Raw genomic sequence first — 24,086 nt, forward strand, 5'->3', positions numbered from 1 at the left:
GTCTATCTCCAATAAACACTATTGCTGTGAAACCAAAATCTGGTATTAAATATTGCCTATTATCACATTTCATTTTTAAAAATTGGAAGAAAACTACTTCGTAAATGTTTGGCAGAATATTACAAGTTGCTGAGCATTAGCATCCAGGCTGCTGCTGTGTTTTAATGTTGATCAGACTTCACATTTTGGTGGATGTGAGGGGAAGCAGCAGCTAAATAGAGTGCTAAGGCAAATCAAAGAAGGTAGAAGGGAATTAGAGCTGTTATTTGATGAGTGTGTTGTTTCCCTGGTCACTGCTGAATCACTGATGCACTTAGGTTTCATGCATGAATTTCCACTACCTTTCAGGTGGAATTGAATTAAAATTCCCCAGGCTGAGAGGAGAGAGGAGACAGGCTGTTCTTGGGGTAGGAGGAACCAGTGGTGAGAAAAAGTTACATAGGCATTTGCAGTTTGTGAGAACTGAATCATTTAGAGCTCTGTGCAGACCTGTGTGCAGATGCTTAGCCATAATGTAGAGATCAACATTTCCCAACTGTACTATTGAGTGTCTTGGACCAGTGACTTGCAGTATTTCAACTGTTAGTTGTGACTGTTACAGAGCAAAGTAGGAGAAATGTGTCTTATAGCAGCCTCTGCCTTGTACGTGGGGGGGGAATCGGACACATGTTTTAAAAATAATGGTGTAATTGGAAGCAGCCTTTGAAGGGACAGCTTAAAACAGAGTTATCTCCAGTTACTGCCTTGATTGCTCTTTGTATGCCTTACTTGTTATTGCTAAAGCAAAATTGTGATCCAGGTCCTTTGAGATGGACTTAATGAAGGCTCTAGGCAGGCAGGGTCAGCTTGAGGAACTTTAAAGCTTGTGCCTAATGGATTAATGAAGGACATGGGTCTTCAAGGATGTTGATGTAACTTGTTTTTCTTGTTAGTTTAGTACCCTTAGAAGAATTACAAAGTAAACATCTGCTTACCAGGGTGGACCTCTGAACAGCCTTGAAATCCACTTGAGAGAGAGAGAGAGGCAGACATTGGCATATCACAATAACAAGTCAGCATTTCCATAAAAATAGCTGTGTATTTGAGCACTTCCTCTTGTTTGGGTGAGGGCTGTCACTGCTGTGGCAGTTCTGTATTTGCTCCTTCTGAAAGCAAGACTGAGGACTTGAAGACTTGCTGTAATCACAGTGCTTGCTATGTTGCTTCCCTCCCACCCACCCCCAACTTCCCCAAGAAGCTTAAAAAAAAAAAAAAAAAGCAAGCCTTGGTTATATTTACTTTTACACTGAGATAGGTGTATACTGACAGTCTTTTAGATATGAAAAATGAAAATTAATTTTAAATGTTTAGCTTTGAGATGCGTTATCTAAAGAGCTAACTGATATCACATGTTTAGCTAATGTTGTACCCTAAGGGTTTTTCAGGAAACCCATGTAGCTGTTCAGAGCTAGAACAACTAGCTAGCTTTAATAAAACAAAGGCAAGCAACATGTTAAGAGTGCAAATCTAAAATTTTATAATTTTCCCCAAAAGGTATAAACGCACACAACTGTTTATATAGCAGCAGGCATTATTTCACTGATCCCCCAAGGTTGTTTATATAGCAACAGGCATTGTAACAACACTTTCTGTTTTCATTATTGCAGTGCTTAGTCATCTGAATCCCAGCCAGTGCTCCCTCATACTCTGAAAAGTCATCCAGGATCTTGTAAAACAATTAACTATGTCATTTTATTAAAACTTGAATTTTATATTTCTGTCCCAGTACTTGACATCCTCTGAAAACCTTATGTAAATGTTTGGCTTCTAACCAATGCTGCGAACTTGATTGAAAGAACACTTCAGCTTCTATTTTTGTTTATAGGTTTTCACATTTGTGGAGCAGATGTCCTTTTTAAATGCTTGATGCTATCAAGAAAAACTCCTCATTCAATTGAAAATAATTCAAAATTGTTCTTGACTGCCTTAACAGTACATGAGCTTGCATAGTGCAGTACTGGGTTGGGTCCACCTCTTGTGTAGATACAGACGGTGCTACAACATCAAGGACCAGTTGTCTGCAGTAGAGGCTAAGAGAAGTGCAAAAATGCTGGACACTTCAGTGTAGACTTGAGTATTACGCATAACATGTACTGAAGGGGCTGGTATTTTGAATCTTATTAACAGGCTGAGCTGTAAGGCTGCTTCCACATGTCTTAGAACAAGATGAAAATGGATGGGGAAACAATATGGTAAATGATGAACAGATGAGTTCAGAATTGGAGTCATTCTGTGCTCCCCAAAAAGGATATTCCAGTCCAGGTACTCTGTGGTTTCTGGCTGGAAGTAAATGTATATACTTGTATACCATTAGTCATTAAATACTGTTACAGGAATTAGCATAGGAAATGGGCTATTCTTTTTTGCACATAAACGCAGGATACTACTATTTTTCTTAAGAGGCAGCCCCTTAGTGGCAAAAGCTCTAGATTTAATCTTGGGTACGATCTGATGTTACCTAGAAATAATGGCTAAATGATTTCTTTTTAAGCCAACTTATTTGAAAAACTTCAGTAGTCCTAATACTTCTTTTACGGACTTTATAGGAGAGTAACGGAGCCTTTGCAGGTTTGTATTTGAATTACTTAACAAATGACATAGCTATGTTTGTCATAATTTGATGAATTAATGTTTTATTGTGGAACTGTTACCTTTAGGAAGGTGATAATGAAAATCAGGTCAGACTACATAAAAGCTTAAGTAGTTAACAGCCTAGCTGACAAAATAAATACTTGGAAGATACTTGGATGGCAGTAGTGGTTTAGAGATGCTCAGGTTGGAGGTGATCCACTGCTGAGGACTGACACTTCCAGTCTGAGTTCAAACCATTGCACAAAAGGAAATACAGATAGAAACTTCTTCTTCCCAAAGAGTCTAAACCAATTATGCCTGACTTGTTAGGAGTTAACTTTGTTTGTCATGCCTCACCTACAGCTAGTACTGTGGTTGTGTTAGCTGGGACAGCTTTCTTAGTCTTTGGTGGAAATTGTTCAAATACTTTGTTAGATAGCTAATACAAGTCTTAAGAATAAATCTACCTTTCACTCTGAGAACCATTGTTTTAAATGCAGTTTATGTCAGCATTTATGGTTTTCTGTAATGTTGGAATAAATACTAAGTACAACATAAAATACTAACTAGTATGATAGGCTGGTCTTCTAAGAGTCAGAGTTGGCCTTAATATAAACATAATTTCCTCTTTCTTCAGATTCTTCTGTACAGGTACTTCCTGAAATTGTCTTAGAACAAAAAAAAATATAATAAAATCAGATTTTACAAAAGCAGTCTAGACAGTTACCTCCTGACAGTTATAATTACTGTCTATCCTCTTTTCAAAGTCTTTTCATAATGTTGAAATTCTTAAGTTTATCTCACTGGATTTGTAGTGTTAGAGGCTTGAGGATACAAGTTTTCTCGGAAAGTAATCAAATTGGTTTAATCTAGAGTTGTTTTCTAAAATCTTGTAGAAACATGAATATGTACTTAAAGATACATTTGGCTAAACTACTTCTTTACATCTCTAAGTGAGCAATAACAGTTGACGTAGAAATCAAAGACAGTAAAATGTTGAAATGTCCTTTTTTTGAGATGAGTAAAGGAATCTGTGTAATTGAAAGAAATTATAGTGTGATTTCCCCACCCCCCACCCCCAAATATCAGTACCCTTAAGTTCTTGCTTGAGATGCATTCTATTTTATGAATAGTTCATCTTCTACATCTTATTTCTGTGGAGTAAGTGTTGCTAGTAACTGGTGTGAGAACAGACTCAGACTCCTGTCTGAAGTGTCTGATATCTTTAGCTTATTTGTTTAGCAGTTCATGTATACTATGTGTTTTTGTTCAATCAAGTAAGTTTCACACAGCACTTGGGAAAACAAAGCTGTATATAGGAACTAAATATTAGTAAGGAAATGGCAATTAATATTTTATTACTTAAACATCATTAATTATTTACTCACAGTCCTATGGAGAATACGTGGTCATAAATGTGAACGCAAATCTTGGACACTTGTTCACTCTAACAGGCACATTTTCTTTGGATGGCTGGGTTTGTAATATCCTGAAGGAGCAATCTAATTTTTAAATAAAATGCTGCTTTTGTAAATGTCACTTGGTTCCTTTGGAAACTTAGTGTGAGGCAGGTGGAGATGAGTGGTGTTTAATAGCAACAGTTGAAATTTGAACTCTGTTTCTTAGGAGAATCAAGACGGCACGTGGTCATGGAATCACAGAATGGTTTGGGTTGGAAGGGACCTTCAAGTCCATCTGGTTCCAATCCCACTGCCATGGGCAGGGACACCTTCCATTAACCAGGTTTCTCAAAGCCCCATCCAAGTTGGCCTTGAACATTGCCAGGGATCCATAATGTCTTTGGGCAACCTGTGCCAGTGCCTTGCCACCTCACAGTATAAAGTTTCTTCTTAATATCTAATCTAAATCTTCCTTCTTTCCGTTTAAAGCCATTCCCCCTTGTTCCTTTACTATAGGCCCTTGTAAAAAGTCCCCCTCCAACTTTTGTCAGCCCCTCCAGGCACTGGGAGCTGCTCTAAGGTCTCCCCGCAGCCTTCTCCTCCCCAGGCTGCACAGCCCCAGCTCTCCCAGCCTGTCCCCACAGCAGAGGGGCTCCAGCCCTCTGACCAGCTCTGTGGCCTCCTCTGGGCCCGCTCCAACAGGTCCGTGTCCTTCTGATGTGGGGGACTCTAGAGCTGGACGCAGCGCTGTGGGGGGGGTCTCAGCAGAGGGGCAGAGCCCCCTCCCCCGCCCTGCCGGCCACGCTGCTGGGGATGCAGCCCAGGGCATGGGTTGCTTTCTGGGTGTGAATTCACGTTGCGAGGCCATATCCAGCTTTTCATCCACAAGCACCCCCAAGGTCTTCTCTTTCTGGTTTTGTTTTTCTGCCCTTTTAAGTCTCATGAACAAAGCAGCTGTCTTCTCCCTACATTTTTCTCTTATTTTAAAGTTGATTTCAATGTTAAAGGGTACTTGTATCCTACTGTAACAGGTCACACAGGTGATGGTTATTACTGTTATTCAGTGTCTTATTTATTGGATGAGATGGAGTAAATGTCCCTGTATGTTTGGTGCTGGCTGTTAAAGAGTACTGAACTTCAGGAAAGGGGAAAGGTGTGTGAGAAATGCTTTATGGTTTGGGTTAAAAACCCCACCTCCTTACTAATGATGCAGTGTTGCCAGAGGATAAGAGTAGGAGGAAGAGGAGTTCAGCTCCTTTAAGTAAAAGAGAAATCTTTCTTCATTCCACCACCCCCCGGCCATGTGCAGCATGTGTAGTGGGTTCTACTCATAGACTTAGATATCTCTTGGTATGTGGAACTACTGCAGACCACTGTGAAGTAGGAGTTAACCTTGTTGCATTGATGGGGAGGTAATTTTGCAACCAGATTAAAACCCTGAAAGTAACTCATGGCTCTGGTGCTTCAACTGATTATTTTTATTATTATATTTTTCCTGTCACTAGAAGGCAGGTGAATTTTTCAGCAGCTTCTGATTTACTTGTAGGTTTGTTTTATAAATACACCATCATCAACTTGTATTGATCCAGACACATAAGGCAATATTGCTTTGTTTTTAAGTGGTTAGAAAGCCAAAACAGAATAAAATTTATAACATGAAATCTTTTTTCTAGAGGTTTCACAAAACTTCCATCATAACTTGATTTACGATGCATCTCTACTATTTGCAATATGAAATGTGTTTTAGCAGAAACAGTTGCTTTGCTCATGTTTTGATATGAGTCTTGCATGCATTCCTCTTTTCTTGGCTGTTAGAAATAGAGGGATTCCTTAATCCAATTCTTTTCATGCTCTGAAACTTTAGAATTTAAGGACGACTAAAAAAAGGGGTATTCTGTGAGCATTTGATTGTAGTAGGAGGAACAAATGTAATGTTTTTGATTTTGTGTTTTTTTCTTTTTATTTCTTTTGCCTCAGGCTAGTTCCTTGGTTAACCAAATCCACTGTAATCCCATCAGGAGAATGTGGTGATCGTTTAGTAATTTATATTGTGTGGTTGTCTTAATCCAGGCTCTGTCATTGTAGCAGAAAATATGAATCCAAGCCCACCGTATGACTTGGCTGTGTCCATATGGAAATAATAAACTGTAATAAATGGCCTCCTGTTGCAGAATACAGTATTGAGGATGATTTTCTTCCAAAGCAATTTTTCTTTCTAAAACTCAGACAAACATAGAAATCATTCCCAATTTCAAGAGTGTTTTTCTGTGGAAAACTGATTGGCCTGTTTGGGAGAAGTCAGAAATCAGTCTTTCTAACTTTGAGGATGCTTGCGTACACCATACTTTCATGAGTTATGGAAGCAGGTGTGTAATTCTAAAAAGCAAATTTGACTTTGGGTTTGTTCCATGTTTCAGCAAGTAGCTCTGTTTGGTATCAAGTTTGTGCAGTTGGTGAATGTGCATATTGGAGGTCAACTGTGACTTGTAGAGGGTGTTAACATCTGCAGAGAACTGTGTATTAAGTTGATACTGCTTCATTCTGGTAGTCTTAAAGAAACTGGAGTTCAGGGATTTTTTTTTTTTTTCATATTTTAACCACACAAGGGATAAATTTCCCTGCAAAGTTTCCCTAAAGTTTTGAGATTCAATCTTGAAAGACAGATGGACTTTTTCCCTTCCCTGTGCCGTTTTCTTCAGAGACGTTTTTAGCTTGAGGACTTCTTAAATAAGGAGTTTATAATTGCCAGCAGTGGCAGTTATGTCATCTGTACTTCATTTAATAATCTGAGGGTAAAAGAAGTTGTGGTTTGCATGGAGTCAGTGTGTTGGATCTTTCATTTACATTTGCACCCACATAGGAGTTAATACTTGGGATAAAGTTAAGTCAGTGCTTGAAGCCTTTCTCTTAGCTACATGGCATTTTATTTGAATGCTGGGTTTAATTATGAGAATAAGAGCAGCAGTTTAAATGTTCGTGTAAACTGTGTAAGGAACATAGATTTAGATTAGTTGTGTGACAGTGTGTATTTTTACTAGTTTATGTTACTGTAATAATTCCACTACTGATTCCAGCATACATTGATACATTCAGAAAGACAGATGTCCACAAATAAGTGTTTTTGAATCAGTGAATATAGAACGTAGTGTTGAAATTTGGTCCTTTCACTTAAAGGCTATATTTTTATTAAGCTGTGAGGCTGCTCTCCTGTTGCAGATAGGAAATGGAAAAAGTATAATGAGGTTTAACAGTAGATTGATTATTTTGTTGCGGTTCTTGGGTGGGTTTTGCTAAAAAGAGGTTATGAGTATTAAATGGAACATTTCTGTAAGGGGAATAGATCTTTTGGAACTGCTTGATTACTCTACACTTTCTTTGAAAACCTGGGGAATTAACTGACCATAGTGTTGTATTCATTGGAATCTGAGTTTTGGAAAGCAGTGCTGATTGTAGTTTTTTCTGTTCTTGTAGCTTAGATATCAACATGGGCTGAGTACTCCAGACTTAAGGCAAACTCTTCCGAACCTGAAAAACTTCATGGAGCTTGGGCTAATGGTTAGATGGTAAGTATTTTTTTTGTAATTAAAAAGAATAGAGGTTGATGCTACAAAAAATTTAGATGTAGGAATTTTTCACAAGCAAGCAACTTATCACAAGTTAAGCATGCTGCGTGAAGATTGTGACTTTTCCAAAATACAGTGTAAATGTCCATAATTTTCTTCTGCTCATTGTATCATCTTCCATATGAAGGGCCCGCACCACTTTTCAGAGGTGTACAGAGTGGGGGAAGGTGACTGTTTGAAAAACAATGCTCTTTGCTAGAGGGAGGTGAATTAATCATTCTAAGAACTTTGTCTAAGGGTTGGTTGCACGTGGACCTTCTGTAATACAGTAGTTTAGGAGGGTAGAAAGGTGTAACAGCCTTAGCAGGACAGGTCTTAGCCTTGTCAGTGCTTGGCTTCCCATTGCTTTAAACGTGTAATTCAAGTGAGCTGCATGGGAACCTGAATTAACAATCAACACAAATTGTGTTGATTGTAATTGCTGCTAATAAAAATAGCTGCTGAAAAGAGCCTGGTCCCATCCTCTTGACACTCTCCCTCAAGGTATTTGTAGACATAGATAAGTTCCCCTCTTAGTCTTCTCTCCTCCAGGCTAAATAGGCCCAGCTCTCTCAGCCTTTCCTCATCAGGGAGCTGTTCTGGTCCCCTCATCTTTGTAGCCCTCCACTAAACCCTGTCCAGTACTGCTCCCTGTCTCTCTTGAACTGGGGAGCCCAGCACTGGGCACAGCACTCCAAAGGTGGCCTCACCAGGGCAGAGCAGGGGGGAAAGATCCCCTCCCTCAGCCTGCTGGCTATGTTCCTCCTGGTGCTCCCCAGGGTAACATTTGCTGCCTTGGCCACACGGGTGGCTCACAGGCAACTTGCTGCCCACCAGAACGCCCAGGTCCTTCTCCGCTGAGCTGCCTCCCAGCAGGTCACCCCCAGCCTGAGCTGGTGCCTGGGGTTGTTCCTCCCCAGGTACGGGACCTTACACTTGCCTTTGCTGAACTTCATGAGGTTGTTCTTGGCCCAACTCTCCAGGCTGTCCAGGTCTTGCTGAATGGCAGCGCAGCTTTCTGATTTCTATATTATATGACTAAAGTTAATGTAGGCTTATCTTGCAGCAGTTGTTTGAGCATGAGGCTTGACCAATTCTCCTTTAAACTGAAATAAACTTCAGTAAATGCAGAAGGCACAATTCACTAGCAAGTGTATTTCTGCAGGTGTTACATGAGTTGTATTCTTACTTTTTAAATTTAAGATCTTTGAATTGTGTATGTGCATGCAGCCTCTTAGCTTAAGCAATTACTCTGTCCTCCATTCTCATCTTCCTTCTTTGTGTGCCTGAATCCCACCCAAACATAGCATTGTGCCATTTTAGGATCCCTAGGTTAATTATTCCCTGCTTCAAAGTTGCACAAGTCTTGTGTGGTCCCTCCGTCATACCTGGCCCCATGCAGGTACCCTGGATACTCCAAGGTATTGAAAGTATCATCCCATCTGAGGTAACCTTACCAGGTTTTGCTGCCAGACGCTCTGGTGATGGATGTGGACTCCCTCATTGCTTCAGTTGGTCTGAGAAATAATTCCTTCTGGCACATATAATGCTAAATCGTGGTGACAGAGTGCTTCCAGTCTTTCTAACTGAAAGTAGTTATTCCTAATAACAAACTACAAAACATTAATAGCCAAACCTTAATTTTTGGGGGCTAGTATATGGCTTTTAGGGGAGACTCAAACCAACCTTGAACTAATCTTTAAATCTGCTATGAAATGACACTGAACATTGTGGCACTGGCCCTTCTTTAACAGTGGAGTTAAAACTTTCTAGTGCTATTCATTATATTTGAATTCCTTACATGTTAAACCAGCAGAAGTAGCAGAGCTTTTATTAGCGTAATGCAGACTAGTCTCTTGCGTGCTCTGCATGGCAGCATAGCATAAGGTGGATTTCTTTAGTGATGAAATACTTGCCTGAAGTGAATGCGGAAAGTGTTATGTGATGCATAGTTTTGGGTTGAAAACCAACAGGCAAACTGCTGATATACAGCCTTCTCTTGTGTAGCCACTTCTGCAACTTTTAAAGGATTTCACTATTCCAACAGTTTTCTTATTGCTATATTTTAGTAGAGTCCTAAAATGTTGCTAAGCTGTAAAAGTGTCGTCTTTTTGTTTTTTCCTGCAATATGTAGAACATGGGAAGAACAACTCATCAGTTCTAAAGACAATACAAGATCACATATCCTTCTAGGCAAAACCAAAAATAAGCTTTCTGTTGTTGCTCCATTTGAAAAGATCAGGCTTCAAACAGGGTCAGTGCCGCAGAGTAACACAGCTCAATATATCAGACCTTTGGGACAAAAATTCTGCTTCAATGGGTGAAATCCTAATGGACATCATCATGCCACAGCTCTTACCAGCCCCTGCTTCTGTGTCCCTCTTTGGCTTTGTTACCTTTCATTCCTTGCACAGAAATGCTGATCCATGTGAACTCTAAACTAGTGTCCAGATCACTTATTTTGGGAGGAGAGTCTTGGCAAAGGAAAACAAATACAGGCGTAGAAAAAGTATCAGCTTTTAGCAATACTGTAAAAAGCGTTGCCTGATGGAAATTCAACTCTGCCAACAAAACAGTGGAAGTAAACAGGCTTGGAGAAGAGGAAGCTCAGCCCCCTGTGCGTTTTATTCTGTCAGTAATTTCACACACAGCTGAAAAGATTCTCCCTGCTTTTCTTTTGATCCACTAGCAGGATGCATAAAGAAAAGCTTTCTTCATCGGGAAGATATTACTGTGAGATTTTTGTGTGGTATCCATCATAGTGATGTAAAAATCCTAAGATGATGTGTGGTCCCCTAAGCAAGTCTGAGAATGAAGGACAAAAATACCGAAACCGTAAATTCTATAGCACTTGTGTGTACTCGTCAGTAGGGTGGGAGGGGGGTGCAGGTTGATGATGTTTGGTTTGCTCTGGAGTAATCAGAGGTGGGATGACTGGTGGGACATGTTAAATGGGAGTAATTTTCAAAATGCAGGTATTTGTGCTTCCCTTCTGGTGTGTGCTGACTTTCAAGTACTGATAATGGAAGCTTCAGTTATGCCTTAGAAATTTTGCTATCGTAAAACCAGGGTTTTTTTCCCTATAGGTGATACACAATCGTTAGGAAGACAAAACACATTTTTTGGCTGGATAATATTTCAAAACATGTAGAAGTATTAAGCATAGTTCTCTGGGAGTATCACATTCCCTTCTTCCTCGCCCCGCCATGAATGTCTATGCCTCATTTCCTTCTCACCTCCAAAACTTGTATGAATAGTTGTTCATTTTTGATTTTTTTTTTTAAAGGCTAATGATTCTAAACAATGCTTCTTAGTATTTCCTAATAATATAAATGGAAATGAGGCTTTACGGGGAGTCTAGCTCAAGAGGAAGAACTGGCTAGACTTTCATAATCGAGCATTGCAGTTGAGCACATACGTAGCAGAGTACAAATGCCCACTGTCTTGTGGATGATATCTGATAACATATATTTAAACAAGCATAAAAGCTACCAGCTGTTAAAATGAAGATTTGAAGGATTTTTTTGTTTTCAGGGTACTATAGGGGAGTCATCTGGTACTTTGCTGACTACGGTTTGTGGCAGAGGGTATTTCCAGGTTGTCCTTAATTTGCAGGATGAGAGCAGGAACATACGAGGCAGCAATGGGTTTTTCTTATCTACACTTCGCTTGCACTGCCTGGTTTGTTTGCTTTTGGTTTTGTGGGTCTTCAGTTTCCTTTCTTAGCACTGTAGCTGGGTTTTGCTGAATTTAAGTTCTGTCAAATCATAATCACACTGCTAAAATACAATACACAGTGCTTAGTTTCTCTTTGAATGGGACTGGTTGTCTGTTGGACTCCTAGCCCATGCATCGTTCTCATTTTTGCTTTTAACTGGAGACATCTGTATTTCTCTGACGTCTGGAATGGGATTGAATCCCCTAGATATTCAGGGTAACTGAAAAACATAGTTATTTCAGGCTTATCCTCTTTCTCTGCTAACCATCAGCCTAGATTAGAGTACAAAATAGTTTCTTTACCCCTTCAGATTAAAAACAAACAAACAAAAAAACCCCACAGCTTTTGTGAAAGAGCCCGCCTATTTCATAGTTTTATTGGAGCAAATTTATCTTTAAAGTCTCTGCTTCAGGCTTTCATGAACTTCCATGTTCTGCCTGGAGCTCCGGGCCAGCCCGTGGCCCTGTTGAAGGTCTGCAGAGTCCAGTGCCGTTGCATCAAGGTTCCCTGGATCACTCCCTCTGCCTGGTGAGATTTGTGTTGTTTTGGTTTCTCAGACATGACACTTAAATGATTAATACATGTTTTCACATCCCAGTGTGCGTGATTTATTGCAGCAAGCTTGCAGGTCTACAGGCTCTGCTTCCCTCTTCATATCTCTCCTGGCACCTATATTCTGCTGTGTTTACTTTTCTTCCCCCTTCCCCATACTGAAAAATATTATTTGTACTGTGTATAGATGAAAAAAAGACAGATCTTGGTTGCTGCACACTGTTATGAAAGCTGCCGAACTGCAAAAACTTACTTTTGTGATATCAAATCTGGACGTTGACACTTAACATGAAAGATGATGAGACAAAGTTGTTGTTGATGTAGACTGTCTCAGTCGTGGTCCCTCAAATCTTTTCTGTTTCCTTTTGGGTGTAATTCTCTGTTTCCAGTTTTTTTAGTCTCACTGGCTTCCAGAAAAGCAGCTTGTTTTTAAGATTAGCTTTTGCTGATGCAAAAGGCCCCATACAGTTTTTCTCTTAAAATCTTTCTTTTGAGCATGCAGTTTATTCTAGCTTTTTGAGACCAAATCTCTACTTATATGTAGCCTGTACGTTCTGAACGTTGTTTTATTCCTTTTTGCATGTTCAGATTTACCTTTCACAAGTCAGACTCTTAATCATGGTTGCATGAAATCAAGAGACTCTTTCATTTTCTCTCCTATTCTTCAGCTTAATTTTATTCACTCGGTGTAACTTTTGAGGGATAGTATTTGTGATTATTAGTGGCAAGTAAAGAGCACACTGCAAACTTGAGCAGTCTAGTGAGGAGATATATTTTTTTCCTAGTGAATAGATTAGACAATAGGCTTACCTAATGCTGGCAAATACGAGATACTCCTTTAGAAGGTCACGTCTGTAGTCGGGGAGATGTCCTTTCGAGCCTGCATTTAAAAGCTTTGCTCAAAAATACTTGTGTGCCAAGGCTTACATTTGTGTTTCGAAGTATGTCTTGATTCATATACTGCTAGATTCAAGAGGAGCTCTAAACTTAATGTTTGAGTTAAAAAACCTCTGGTAGCTTAATTTATGAAGATTATTTTCTTCTAAAGCTTGTGTCAGAATTTCTTAGCTGCCAAAAGATGCAGTTTCACCTTAACTTCATATTGGCAGCCTCCCTTTGCAGCCCTGTTGCTATTGTACGTTATTTAACCAGTAATCTCTAAGAAGGTGAGAAACTATTATTGCTTTTAGCACAGTTGACATGATATTGGCTCAGAGCTGCGCTTGGAGCTTCAAACATTTCAGATGGCTATAAACCAACTTAAACACCTTCATTTAGCGTTCTTACTGCCATGAGGTCATAGTTTGCAACAAAAAAGATCAAATGGTGTTTAAGTTATTTTTTTTTTTTTTAAGTATTCTCATACCAAAGAGCTGTAGCTGTGGATTTTGGATTCTGGCCAGGCAATCAAGATTTAGTATTTTGACCAGCTGTGATCCAGTAATGTTCCTCAGAGGAAACATTTTGTGGGGAAGAAAAGATACATATTTGAGCCTGTGAGTTGTATTCTGTCTCTCATACTGCTTTACAGTTTCTCTGAGCCCCTTGCAGACAGATTAAATAATCACAAGTGAATCTGACTGAAGAAACTTTTTCTTTTTATCACAAGTGCAAACAGATTGCAACCAGGATCCATTCACTAGGAAAATAACTTTAGAAATGTTTGTATCCTACCTTTATCTTGCCTGTTTACAGCATGGAGTCTGTCTTGTGCCTTAGGTCTGTCCGAATGCCCAAACCGACTATTTATTAACTAGTGAAAACTAGTATTTTGGGGAGCAAACAGCTACTTTCTAATTTGGCTGCCAGTAAAATTTACAGCTGAAATTAGACTGTTATGAATTGGCTTTTGAGATTTGGATGCAATTGAAACATTGAGATTGGTGACGATGTTACTCTCTCTCTATAATGTCCAATAGAGCTGAGGTTTCTCTTCTTTTTATTTATTTATTTATTTATAAATCCTGCTTCCTGATAGGTACTATACATACTCCTATATGTAACTGGTTCTGGTCTGATCCAGCTTGATGACTAAAAGTCATTAAGGCCTGATGACAGTTCATCAGATCAGTTTTTATACTCCACTAGCTGCAGGCTGTTCTTTTTGGACAGGTGTCCACACCTGTTTGCTGTCTCTGAAGACTGACCAAGTAATTGTGGCTGGAAGCTGAACCAGCTCAACCCCAGTAATTCGGGTCAAGGTTGTACCTTAGAGGAATGTACTATGCTCCTGCAAGCCAAACTCTTTTCATTGGTGACAATACCTTACAGTCTTTAAAGTTTCGTGGAATTTGGATGATAGTTTTCTAACTTCATCTAACTTCCTTTTTAAATATGTTTGTTTTTTTATTAATTCCATGAGCTGTGAGAGTTGATAAAAGCATCATGTCTCTTTCTCTGGACTTTGCCATGATGCAGTGCTATGGATTCTGGTAACAGTACAAACTTTTCCCCAAGGAAAATGCAAATGGAATAGAGACCCTCCATCAGCTGCTTTTTTTTTCATGAAGATTAATAGCAGCCTAGTATTTCTGAGCTCTGTGCCTCTGTAAACATAACTTTTGACCTTAATGTGACATGGCATCCTCACCTGGAGGAAGGTGATGGAACAGGAAGAGACCCCTTGACTTAACTGCTTAACCCACTGTACCTAGAGCCATTTTGGTTTTATTTTACTTGCCTGCAAGATTATGACCATTGTTGTACTTAAAACTATGCAGAGAGCTATTCATCTTCTCATGTTTGCCTTCTAGACACTCCTTGCTCAGCCTAAACTAGATGCCTAGGTTGCCCCTGTGATCAAGATCAGGCGTCTTGGGAGGGTGACTTTCCTACTGATTATAAATGACTCTCAATAGGGTATTACCCACCCTTCTCTCCGGTAACTGTGGAAGGAGCCTAGGCAGCGAACTCTAAGGCAGCTGATTTCCAAAGTCCTTCGTGTATATTTACTTTTATCTAAATGAATTAGATAATATTTGATAAACAGTTAAGCCATTCCATTGTCTTTGTTCCTGCTTTCTCAGATTTGGGCTCTTATCCCTGTATTTATTTCTGACTAAAGCTAAACCCATCCTGTTCATATGTATTGGCAGCAATGGCTGGTTTCAGAAATCTTCCCTTCAAGCTTCCCAGAAGCTTGAAACCTGGTTTTGCAGTCTCAAGTAAGGTCTATGTCATTGCATGTAGCTTAAGGAACCTGGCTGCAAGTGCTTTTTGTTCTAATTAATTAGTTTGAATGTTTGCATGATTAATGAAGATCATTGCTGCTTTACTGCCCTATAGGGCAGCCTTATGCACTCTATTAACTGGGAAGTTATTTTGTAGATGAGGGAGCTTAGCTTTGTGTTGCTGCTATGTTTAGGCTGTTAGATCACTTAGTATAGATCATTCTGCCAGTTCAACTTAGTAAGGAAGGGAAGACTAATTTTTTTTTTTTTGGCTGCTACACTAAAGAGGTATTGTTCAGGCATACATAAGTGTTAGCTTGAATAGCCGTGTCATAACAGGCTCTTTAAAAAATCTCCTGGTTCTGCAAACTAATTAATTTCTCACCCATTTGCCTGTAAGGCCTAGATTTACAAAGGAATTTAGGCTCATTTCTTTTTAGGAGGAGCTTAAGTTTATATGCCCACCAGAACACTTTGTAAAGCTGCTTTTCTCAAGCTGATTATACGCCACAGTTTTCATGTGTCTTGAGTAAACCAACTTAGATTTTTCTTCTGGTGCTGCTTCTTTCTGCTGCTGAATAGAGAATTTGCTGTTGTGCCTAGATCAGGCTGATCAGCACTTGCTGAAGGTAATTTGGCATTTGCCAATTAAGTGGTCTTATGCCATACTCCAGTCTTTGCCCTTTAAAGAATCTGATCTAAGAGAAATTAATTTGAGCAAGTTTGAAGCATAGTCCAGCACAACAAACAGGAGTAGCAGGTATTACTTGTTCCAGTGGTGAAGAGGCTTTGCCTTGAGTCTGATCTCTCCAAGAATTACTTGTTTTGCATGACAGTGTGCCTCTCCAACTTCAGGAGCTAGGATAAACCTAGGATTGCTTTCTGTTCTTCTTTTCCTACATGTCCTCCTCCTCTGAGATGGCTCTTACCTTTGTGAGAACTTGCATCATGTGCTGCAAGGGGGTGTATTCAACAGGAGGGCACTCTCCAAACCTGTCTATAGGCTGGTGTTTAGGCCACTGTGTTTGTAACTTTTCTGGACCCTCTTCTGACTGCTTACATTTCAGGCAAGGGCTTTTATCACTAAGATATTGTGTAAAGAGTAGATAGCCTTGTGACTATTTTAAGAAAGACTCATCTGTACTTAGATCAGGAAGCTACAGCTTTAAATTCTTCCTGGATTAGATTTTAATCTCTTAAATGCCTGTTTCAACCTAGATGATTGAATAAAATCCAGAGAAATGGCAGAATTTCTTATAAAGCCCTTTTGTCATTGCGTCTAGATATGAGACAGGAAGCCCTTGCTGCTCTGTGGGGTGTTGCAGATCTGACTCTTTGATGTCAGACTTTTCCTTTGCAAAGGATACAACTGTCTTGTGCCATAAGTTCTGCAGCTAGCATGTAGACTGTTCCAGCTGTCTCGGCTGTCCCTTGGTAAGCATAGACCCAAACTGTCTACAGAACTAACATGATACATCTTTGCATCTGTCATCTGTTGTGCATGGGGGAGAAGGAAGTTACCCTTTTCTGCCTGTACATCTTGTGTTATTCCTAGTCCTGCTTTTTTAATTTCAGATGTATGGGGTTCTTTCTGTGGAATCTGCAGCCCTCCTGAGTTCCGGTTCAGCAGGAATATATTCCCATTTGGCTCACCCCTGATATCTTGATTGAAACCAAGCAGAATGTTTTTTATCGTTGTTGCAGGGGGTGTAATACTGGAATCAGTTCTGGGAACCACCCATTTCTTTTGGAAAGGGATGGCAATAAATGGCCTTCGAGTTTGAAAAGGAGCTTGTATGAGAATGGCGTTCTCACACAGCCCATCTTCTTTTTGAACTGCACACACTGACTGTGTTAAATGGTATTAGACAACTGATTTGTCACATAGGTGCAGATGCAGGAACATGTTTTATACAGCTTATTCTAGAGTTGCAAAAGGCAAATGTGTCGCCCTTTGGATCTTGAATTGACAAGACAGTACAAAAAACCAAAGCGAACTTCAGCAGCAGAATTGGTTTTTTTTTTCCCCAACCTAAAATACTAGACTGAGCACAGAACTCACCTCTCCTTCTTGCTTCTCTCTCTCTTTTGAGCCTCCTGCATTTAGAGTCAAAGTGATGGATCACGGTAGTGCACGTATCCAAGCCCTTGTAGCACAAAGCTCATAGCTCTCCTGCCTGGAGGCTCCCCTGCGTACTCCTAGAGACTTGTGGCAGGCTTAGACTCCTCTTAATAGCAAGACTGGTCCCAGCCTGTGCTTCGGACTTAGTTTTTGTAAGGAAAGGGGGAGGAGGAAGGCCTTTACTGCCCAGTTCCATTGCACGCAGCCACTACTTGTCCTTGTTTCTGTGTCTCAAGGTGGGGCATGCATCTTGCCACACCTCTTTGGTAAGGTATGCAGATCACCATGTTACATGCTATCCTGTCCAAGTAGAAAGGGAGATAGTTCAGCTCTGCAGCATATCTATATCTGGAACGGGAAAGGCAGCAAACGTTAGACATCTTGCACTGAAAAGCACCATCTACGTAATTGAAAACGCCTTATAATTTGAACAGTGGTCTGTAGTAATCAGTTGTCACTTGTCTGTGAAGAATAGGAATTAGTTCCTGTAAACATAGGAGGATGGGCCCTTGGACCCAGAGAAGTGCATTGAGGGATATCTGGCTTTGTTAATATGTGCATATCTTGGAACTTGAGTAAATTCCTAAGACTTATAATTTAGTTGTAAGGTTTCCAGTCACTTGATACAGAGCAAAATATCTCGTTTTGCCGTTAAAGGTGAAAATGTAGCCTTCTATTTTTTTCCTGTGCTCGCTGTTAAGGAAGATTCAGCAAACCTAGAGGAAATGTGAAAATGTTTCTTAGCTAAGATTTAAGATAAACAGAATCTAGTCCAATAATTAATACAAAGTATTCATTCATTTTCTGAATCAGGGCAGAAAGCACTAAGCTGGGGGGGGGGGGGGGGGGAAACAGCCCATCCCCAATGTCTGCAGTGCACATTGCCTAAATAAAGTTCACAAGTGTCCTGCCTCTGATTCTTCTGTTTGTCATATTACATCATTTGAAAAATAAATGGTTGATTGTGTAGGGGTTAATGGAAGTATTTTCAAGTCTCTGGTCAGTGAGGGACTTGAGGGCTAGTCTCCAAGACTATGTATACAGCACTTCTTAGCATCTGTGGCACATAACTGCTTTCTGTTTTGTCATCTCCGTTAAGAATGCTCCAAACCTTTGCAAACAAAGCTGCAAATGCTGTGCAGAGTTTGCATTAAAAAGGTCTGAAGCATCTGTTGAAGTCTAAGAAGAAAGTTGATGTTTTCGTGGCTAGCTGCATGTGTGGTGCTTATCTCTCTGTTTCACTGTCTGCAACTGTAAATTCTGAAAAGCAATTTCTGCTTAAGGTAATTTGAGGTTTTTATGGAAGAGGAGGAAGCCCTACGCATGTATTAAGGGGCAGCCTAGGAGGAGGTAAGGTGGGAGAGGAAATTAAAAGAGCAGTAGTACGCTACACTGCCCTGCCTTGGGGATGCTTATTTTTCACAGAGGGACTTTTTGCGCTCTACCTTATCCTATTTACAAAGGGGAGAAAAAAATAGAAAAATAATGTGGAAAAGGATTCAAGCTAGGGATTACTCATAACTGCTATTCCAAGATTATTTTTTTTTGCCCTGCAAGACAGATCCCAAAATGTATCAGGCCTTGAGTAGAAGGGGTTTCTTTTAAATTGAGTTAATGAAGGAGACTCATACTGACAGCAGTTGAATCTCTGAGTTAATACATTCAGCAGATCAGTAATAGTTGTATTTTTGGGTGTGGTGTTTTTTTTTTAATTTGGGAGGAAAATGAACCATTTGCTTAAGTTAATGTACAACATACTATTTGCATAAAGGATAGTGGTTATATTTGGATAAGGCTTAAGCTGATGAAGGAAAATTCACATAGCACACCCCAGGTGACGTAAAGCGGATGTTCCACACTATAGATCCTGAGACAGTGTAAGTGGTCTGTTGAACTGTATTAAATAGTAAAATCAAACTTGTAAATTAAGCTTGATTAGTTCATGTTCCTCAAGAAACAGTGATTGACATTTGAATGATTGGCACAGAAAAGCAGAAGATCTGGCAAAAATCATCCTCTACAAATAGCAACATTAGTGTGTGGGGTTTTTTTTTCCTCCTTTGTGCAGCAGTTGGGAAAGTCCACCATTGGAAGAAGCTGCTCTTAGAGGATTCGGCCATTATTACTTACTTTTGAAGAGTTTATGATGGCCTAATACAGGCCATAAATACATAAATATACAGTCAACAGTAATAATTCATAAAGTACAGCTTGGTCCTATAAAATGGTGTTAACAGTACAAATTAACATAATATGGTGGTTTCTTGGGTGTTTGACTTCTCAGAATGTAGAGCTTTGTAAAAATTCTTACATGATCTTACCAGTTTTCAGTAAAGCTGTCCTCTGGGGTGTCTTCTGTAGTTCATACAGCATTAAACACATTTGGGGTTTTAGCACTTTAGGATGCAAGTAGTTGGCCAAACGAAGCCTGTAGTTGTGATAAAATAATTGCTTCAGCCTTTGGTTAAACATCTGTATTGCTCATGAGCATGCCTGACAGCTGTGATTTATCCTTTCCTTCTTTTATAGTGATCGACACCATACATCCAGTGCAATTCCTGTTCCAAAGAGACAGAGCTCTAGCTTCAGCAGATTGGATATTGGCTTTTCCAGTGGGCTTCCCTCTCCAGATAAAGGACTCCGAAAACGAGCCAGCACGGGAAATGAAGGACTACAGTACAAAACTCCTCCTCCTAGCTACAACTCTGCTTTAACACAGCCTGTTGCCATCGCAGCCCATGTAGGAGAGTTAGATAAAAAACCTGGATCGATATCTTCTTCCTTGGATACCTCTGCGGACTCCTCAAAAGGAAATACCAAGAAAGGCGAGGACTTATGCAGCAGTTTAAATGGAGAAAACTGGAGCCTAAACAATACCCAAGATCGGCAGGAGTCTTGTCTAGGACATACTAGTGCAATAAATGGGGCATTTCTGCCTGGCGAGTGCTCTGGCACTGCAAGCAATGAGCAGCCCTGTGAGTTTCGACCCTCACTCAACCCTGTCCTTTGCTGCACCGTGGAGCAGGCAGAGGAGATCATGGGGATGGAAGCAACGGGGTTCAGCATGGGAGATCAGCTAGAAGACTTTAACTCCATCCCAGTGGAGCACGCTGTGGCAGTGGAGTGTGATGAACAAGTCTTAGGGGAGTTTGAGGAGTTCTCTCGAAGGATCTATGCACTGAATGAAAACATGTCCAGCTTCCGCAGACCGCGTAAAAGTTCGGACAAGTGAGCTTGGACAGGGATTTGATAGCAGACATTGAGGTAAAATCGGTGGTCTGGAATAGAGATAAAATTGCACTTATTCTTTATATTAATTATAACAAAAAAACCCTAAAGCTATTCCTATGGTTAGACAAATGGACTTGAGCACGATAACACACGGTCATGGTATATTCACAGCCCAGGTAAATTTTGAATCTGCTTCCAGTCCTCTTACATCTGGTATTTATAATCTGCTGGAGATTTTTTTTTAGGCATTGGAAACCAATTATAAAGGCTTTCCTGGAAACAACTTATAGTGTTGATCAGGCCCTTCTATGAATATTTGTTTATTTCTTAATTATTATTTAGAGTTTAAATTTATTTTAATCTTCTCAGAAGAAAAATGTTAATTTAAAAGTACATTTATGGTAAGACTTCTTTACCTTCTCCCATGTACTCCTGTGTTTCCTTGAGCAATGTAGTCAGCGTTACAGAAATGCCATGAATTTGTTATAATTGGACAGCTTTCTCTTGGCTGTGCTCTGTAGCCTTTGAAGTTCTAGTTTGCACTGATGGGTCTTCAGTTGGTGATGTAAACTTGCCAGAGAACGAGCACCTGTGTGATATCTGCAGTTTCCTTGCACCTGATTAATCAGAAATGATTTCCCCATGCACACATGCCTTTCCTCCATACTCTGTTCCTACCAGTAGAAGCCTTGAGGACTGAATTGTCTTTAAGGTTTCATATAAAAATCTCAGCCTGACTGTTCCACGCTTTGGTTGGGCACAGACCTCGTCAGTGGAGACCTAACAAATGCACTACTGAAGCGGGGTTCAGCTGCCACCCTCTAAGGTATCTGACAGGGACAGCGTGCTGTGAGGCACTTCGTAGACCTCTTCATTGAAAATCCAGACTGAAAATGCAGTCTGCAGTTTGGAATTAGGCAAATTTGTGGAATCGCTCCACCCTTTGTAGAAAGGAGGCACTTAACATTATTCATCTAAATTAATATCCTTTTAACCATCTGTACTTTAAAGGAAGAAACTTCCAGCAATTTGCTGGAGGTGCGGTTTGCTGTTAGGTAGGTTACCACTGGCACATGTGTTCAGCTGCACTAATGAGAAAGCAATTTGCAGCCTGCTTGTGATTCCTGGTATTTGTTTCAGTTTGGTTTTCATTGCTCTTGCTTTCTATATTGTATACCCAAGAATTTGGGCTCCGTTGTGAGCTCTCAAATATAAAAATATATAGCACAATAAAAAACACTTCATCATGCCTGGCTTTTTTTTTCCCTCCCTGGTCTATGCTTTCTTTTGAACCAATCACCTAGTCTTTTTTTTCCTAACTAAACTGTAAGGCTAGCCTAAATTAACTTTTAAAAATGTGGATATGTATAATCTCAACTGTGTTGTCAAAACAAGATGTGTATGTGACAACCAATATACATAATAGCACTTCTCTAGTATATGCATTTTTCCAGGTAACACCTTAATGATTGTATTAAAATTATATTCATGTTTCTTCTGTTAGCTTTTAACGGTTGTGTCTGCAATGGAGTTTTTGGATCGAGCCTTTCTACAGTGATTTGTTGTCTTTGGTCTGTCCCGGTGTGATGTGCTAGATGGAAGCACTCGGAAGCAGAGACCTTGATTCTCTAAGATGCTGAGTGTGATTTCAGGTGCAAACTTGGGCATGAAGTTGGACATGTTCATGAGTATCTTCTACCCTGAATAAGCTCCTTGTTCCAACCATATGGAAAGCTTGCCAAAAGGAAGTGCTGCAGCAGCTTGAAGTACTGCCATCTTTGAGAAGAGATAGGTAGGAAGCTCTTGCTAGTGTTTGCTGTAGAGAGGGTGAAATAAACACCTGGAAGCACAGCGCTTATTAATGAAGTAGGTGTAAGATACTCTGTCCTGTGGCTGTATCTTTTAATATAATTTTGGATGAAAATTGGTAACGTTGAGTCAGCCGTGCACCTTGCAGGATGGGATCTGGCACACTCAAAGCAGCACAGACCCTCTGTAGGCACAAACAGAGTGTTTTCCTCTGTAACGGAAAGGCATTAGCTTGTGTGAGTGGTGGTGACTTTTCAAAGCAACCCAAAGAGTAGTTGTGGAGTCGCTATGTTTCTTAGGCAAACATGGAGCATCTCAGTGCAATTAAGCGACATGTGAAATTAGGTTTGTAGAGCATCAGTGAGACTTTGAATTTTTTATTAGTTGTGCATTTTCTCAGGTTGCACCCGACCAAATGAAGTCTAGTTTTCATCCCAGATGTTGTGTTGCTGTTCCTGTTTGAGCCCTGTAATTCTTTAATGTGTCAAACATGATGGTTGATTTCTGCATTTGTCGCACAAAGCTTCTTTGATGGGCTTTCTATGGATGTATCTTCAGTAGGCCTTAAATTGTCCCCGTGTGTCTCTCCCACTTTTTACCACTTTCTATATAGAAGGTGGTGTGAAGGGGGACAGCATCGTAGGGCTAATTAAAGCATTGACAACCTTCTCATTGCTGTGAGGATGGGGGATTGTACAGACTGCAGCCACCTCATAGTTTTCTTTTGTGTTTATTCACTGCCCCCCCACCCCCACCCCCAATTACTTTGAAAATAGCGTAGTGGGAGAGAAACAAACTGTGGGTTTGAAGGTGAGATGATAAATCAGTGTGCTTTAAATTGTCAAGAGCCTTTCAGTTCCTGCACAGCTGTGACACTGTTAAATGTCTGCAAATGTCTTCAAGTGGAGAAAACATTTCATTGCAATCTTTTTCCCTCACTAGGAATTCCTAAGATTTTTGAGAATATTAGTTTTGGAAGATCATATCCCACTATATTTTTATAGCAAGCACAACAGCATTGTCTTATCCTTGCTTGACCAGGTATTTAAAATCAGCAAAACCAGAATATCCCATAGTAAATTACACAGTAAAACTATGTTGGTAATTGTGGGAAAGCTCATTTGTATTTATAAAATAAACCTGATTAGTATCTCTCAACGTGTGTGTCTTCTCTTAATGGCTTTTTTGTGTTGTTTTTCTTTACAAACCTGATTTGAATGACTGTATCTTCCCCAGCCTCTTCGGTTTATTGTTCATCAAGCCCGTATTGATCCAAATATGAACGTTTGGGCAAGAGGATTTGCTAGAAGGCCTGACAGCCTTGCTGGCTCCAAATCCTCTTTCACACAAGATGGTACTGTGGTTCTTTTTCACACTCCTTCCAAAAAGATGGCATGCAGCTGGAAAAACAGCTACAGCATTTTGGGGCTGGGATACGGCTGGATTTGCTAAACTTTTATGGATAGTGGAAATGCCGTGTTCCCTCATCAGGGAGGTATTGCTACTCATCCAGCACCTTCTGTCATCCAAGCTAATAAGCAACATATGTCTACGTAAAAAGCTTATGTTCCCCTTGAACAGGAGTCTACTGCACAAGTCTTGGGAGGGGACTGTCCACGACGTGGAGTTGCTGGTGGGAAGCAGTGTAATGTGAAGAGCTACAGGGATTCTCCAGGTATTATCAGGGCAACAGATTTTTTTGTTTAGTGTTTTCATGTTGTTTTTCTCCCACCCAATCTGTCTGTCAGCAGAGAGTAAAATGCCAAGATGTCAACTATACAGTTCTGTAGCTGAATTGGGAAGATACAGGAGAGAAATTTTACTTTAAGCGTTTTGCAACATTGAACAGCATTACTGAAATAGATTGCACTA

At 40.1% G+C, this 24,086-nt stretch overlaps 1 protein-coding gene across 3 annotated transcripts in view; it reads left to right on the forward strand.

The window, feature by feature from the left end:
• The window catches only part of UVRAG (UV radiation resistance associated), a 100,662-nt gene extending 77,290 nt beyond the window's left edge, over positions 1–23,372 (forward strand). For 2 of the 3 annotated variants that reach the window (XM_037376660.1, XM_037376661.1), the window contains 2 exons: positions 7,482–7,573; positions 19,704–23,372. In XM_037376660.1, the coding sequence (XP_037232557.1) occupies positions 7,482–7,573; positions 19,704–20,406 (795 nt within the window). In that variant the 3' untranslated portion in view covers positions 20,407–23,372. Of the gene's footprint in view, positions 1–7,481; positions 7,574–11,742; positions 11,859–19,703 lie in introns of all 3 variants that reach the window. The other variant, XR_005102538.1, reaches the window with a different exon arrangement.
• The last annotated feature ends 714 nt before the right edge of the window (positions 23,373–24,086 follow it).

Source organism: Falco rusticolus, chromosome 2, assembly GCF_015220075.1.
Source record: "Falco rusticolus isolate bFalRus1 chromosome 2, bFalRus1.pri, whole genome shotgun sequence".
Classification (NCBI taxonomy): domain Eukaryota; kingdom Metazoa; phylum Chordata; class Aves; order Falconiformes; family Falconidae; genus Falco; species Falco rusticolus.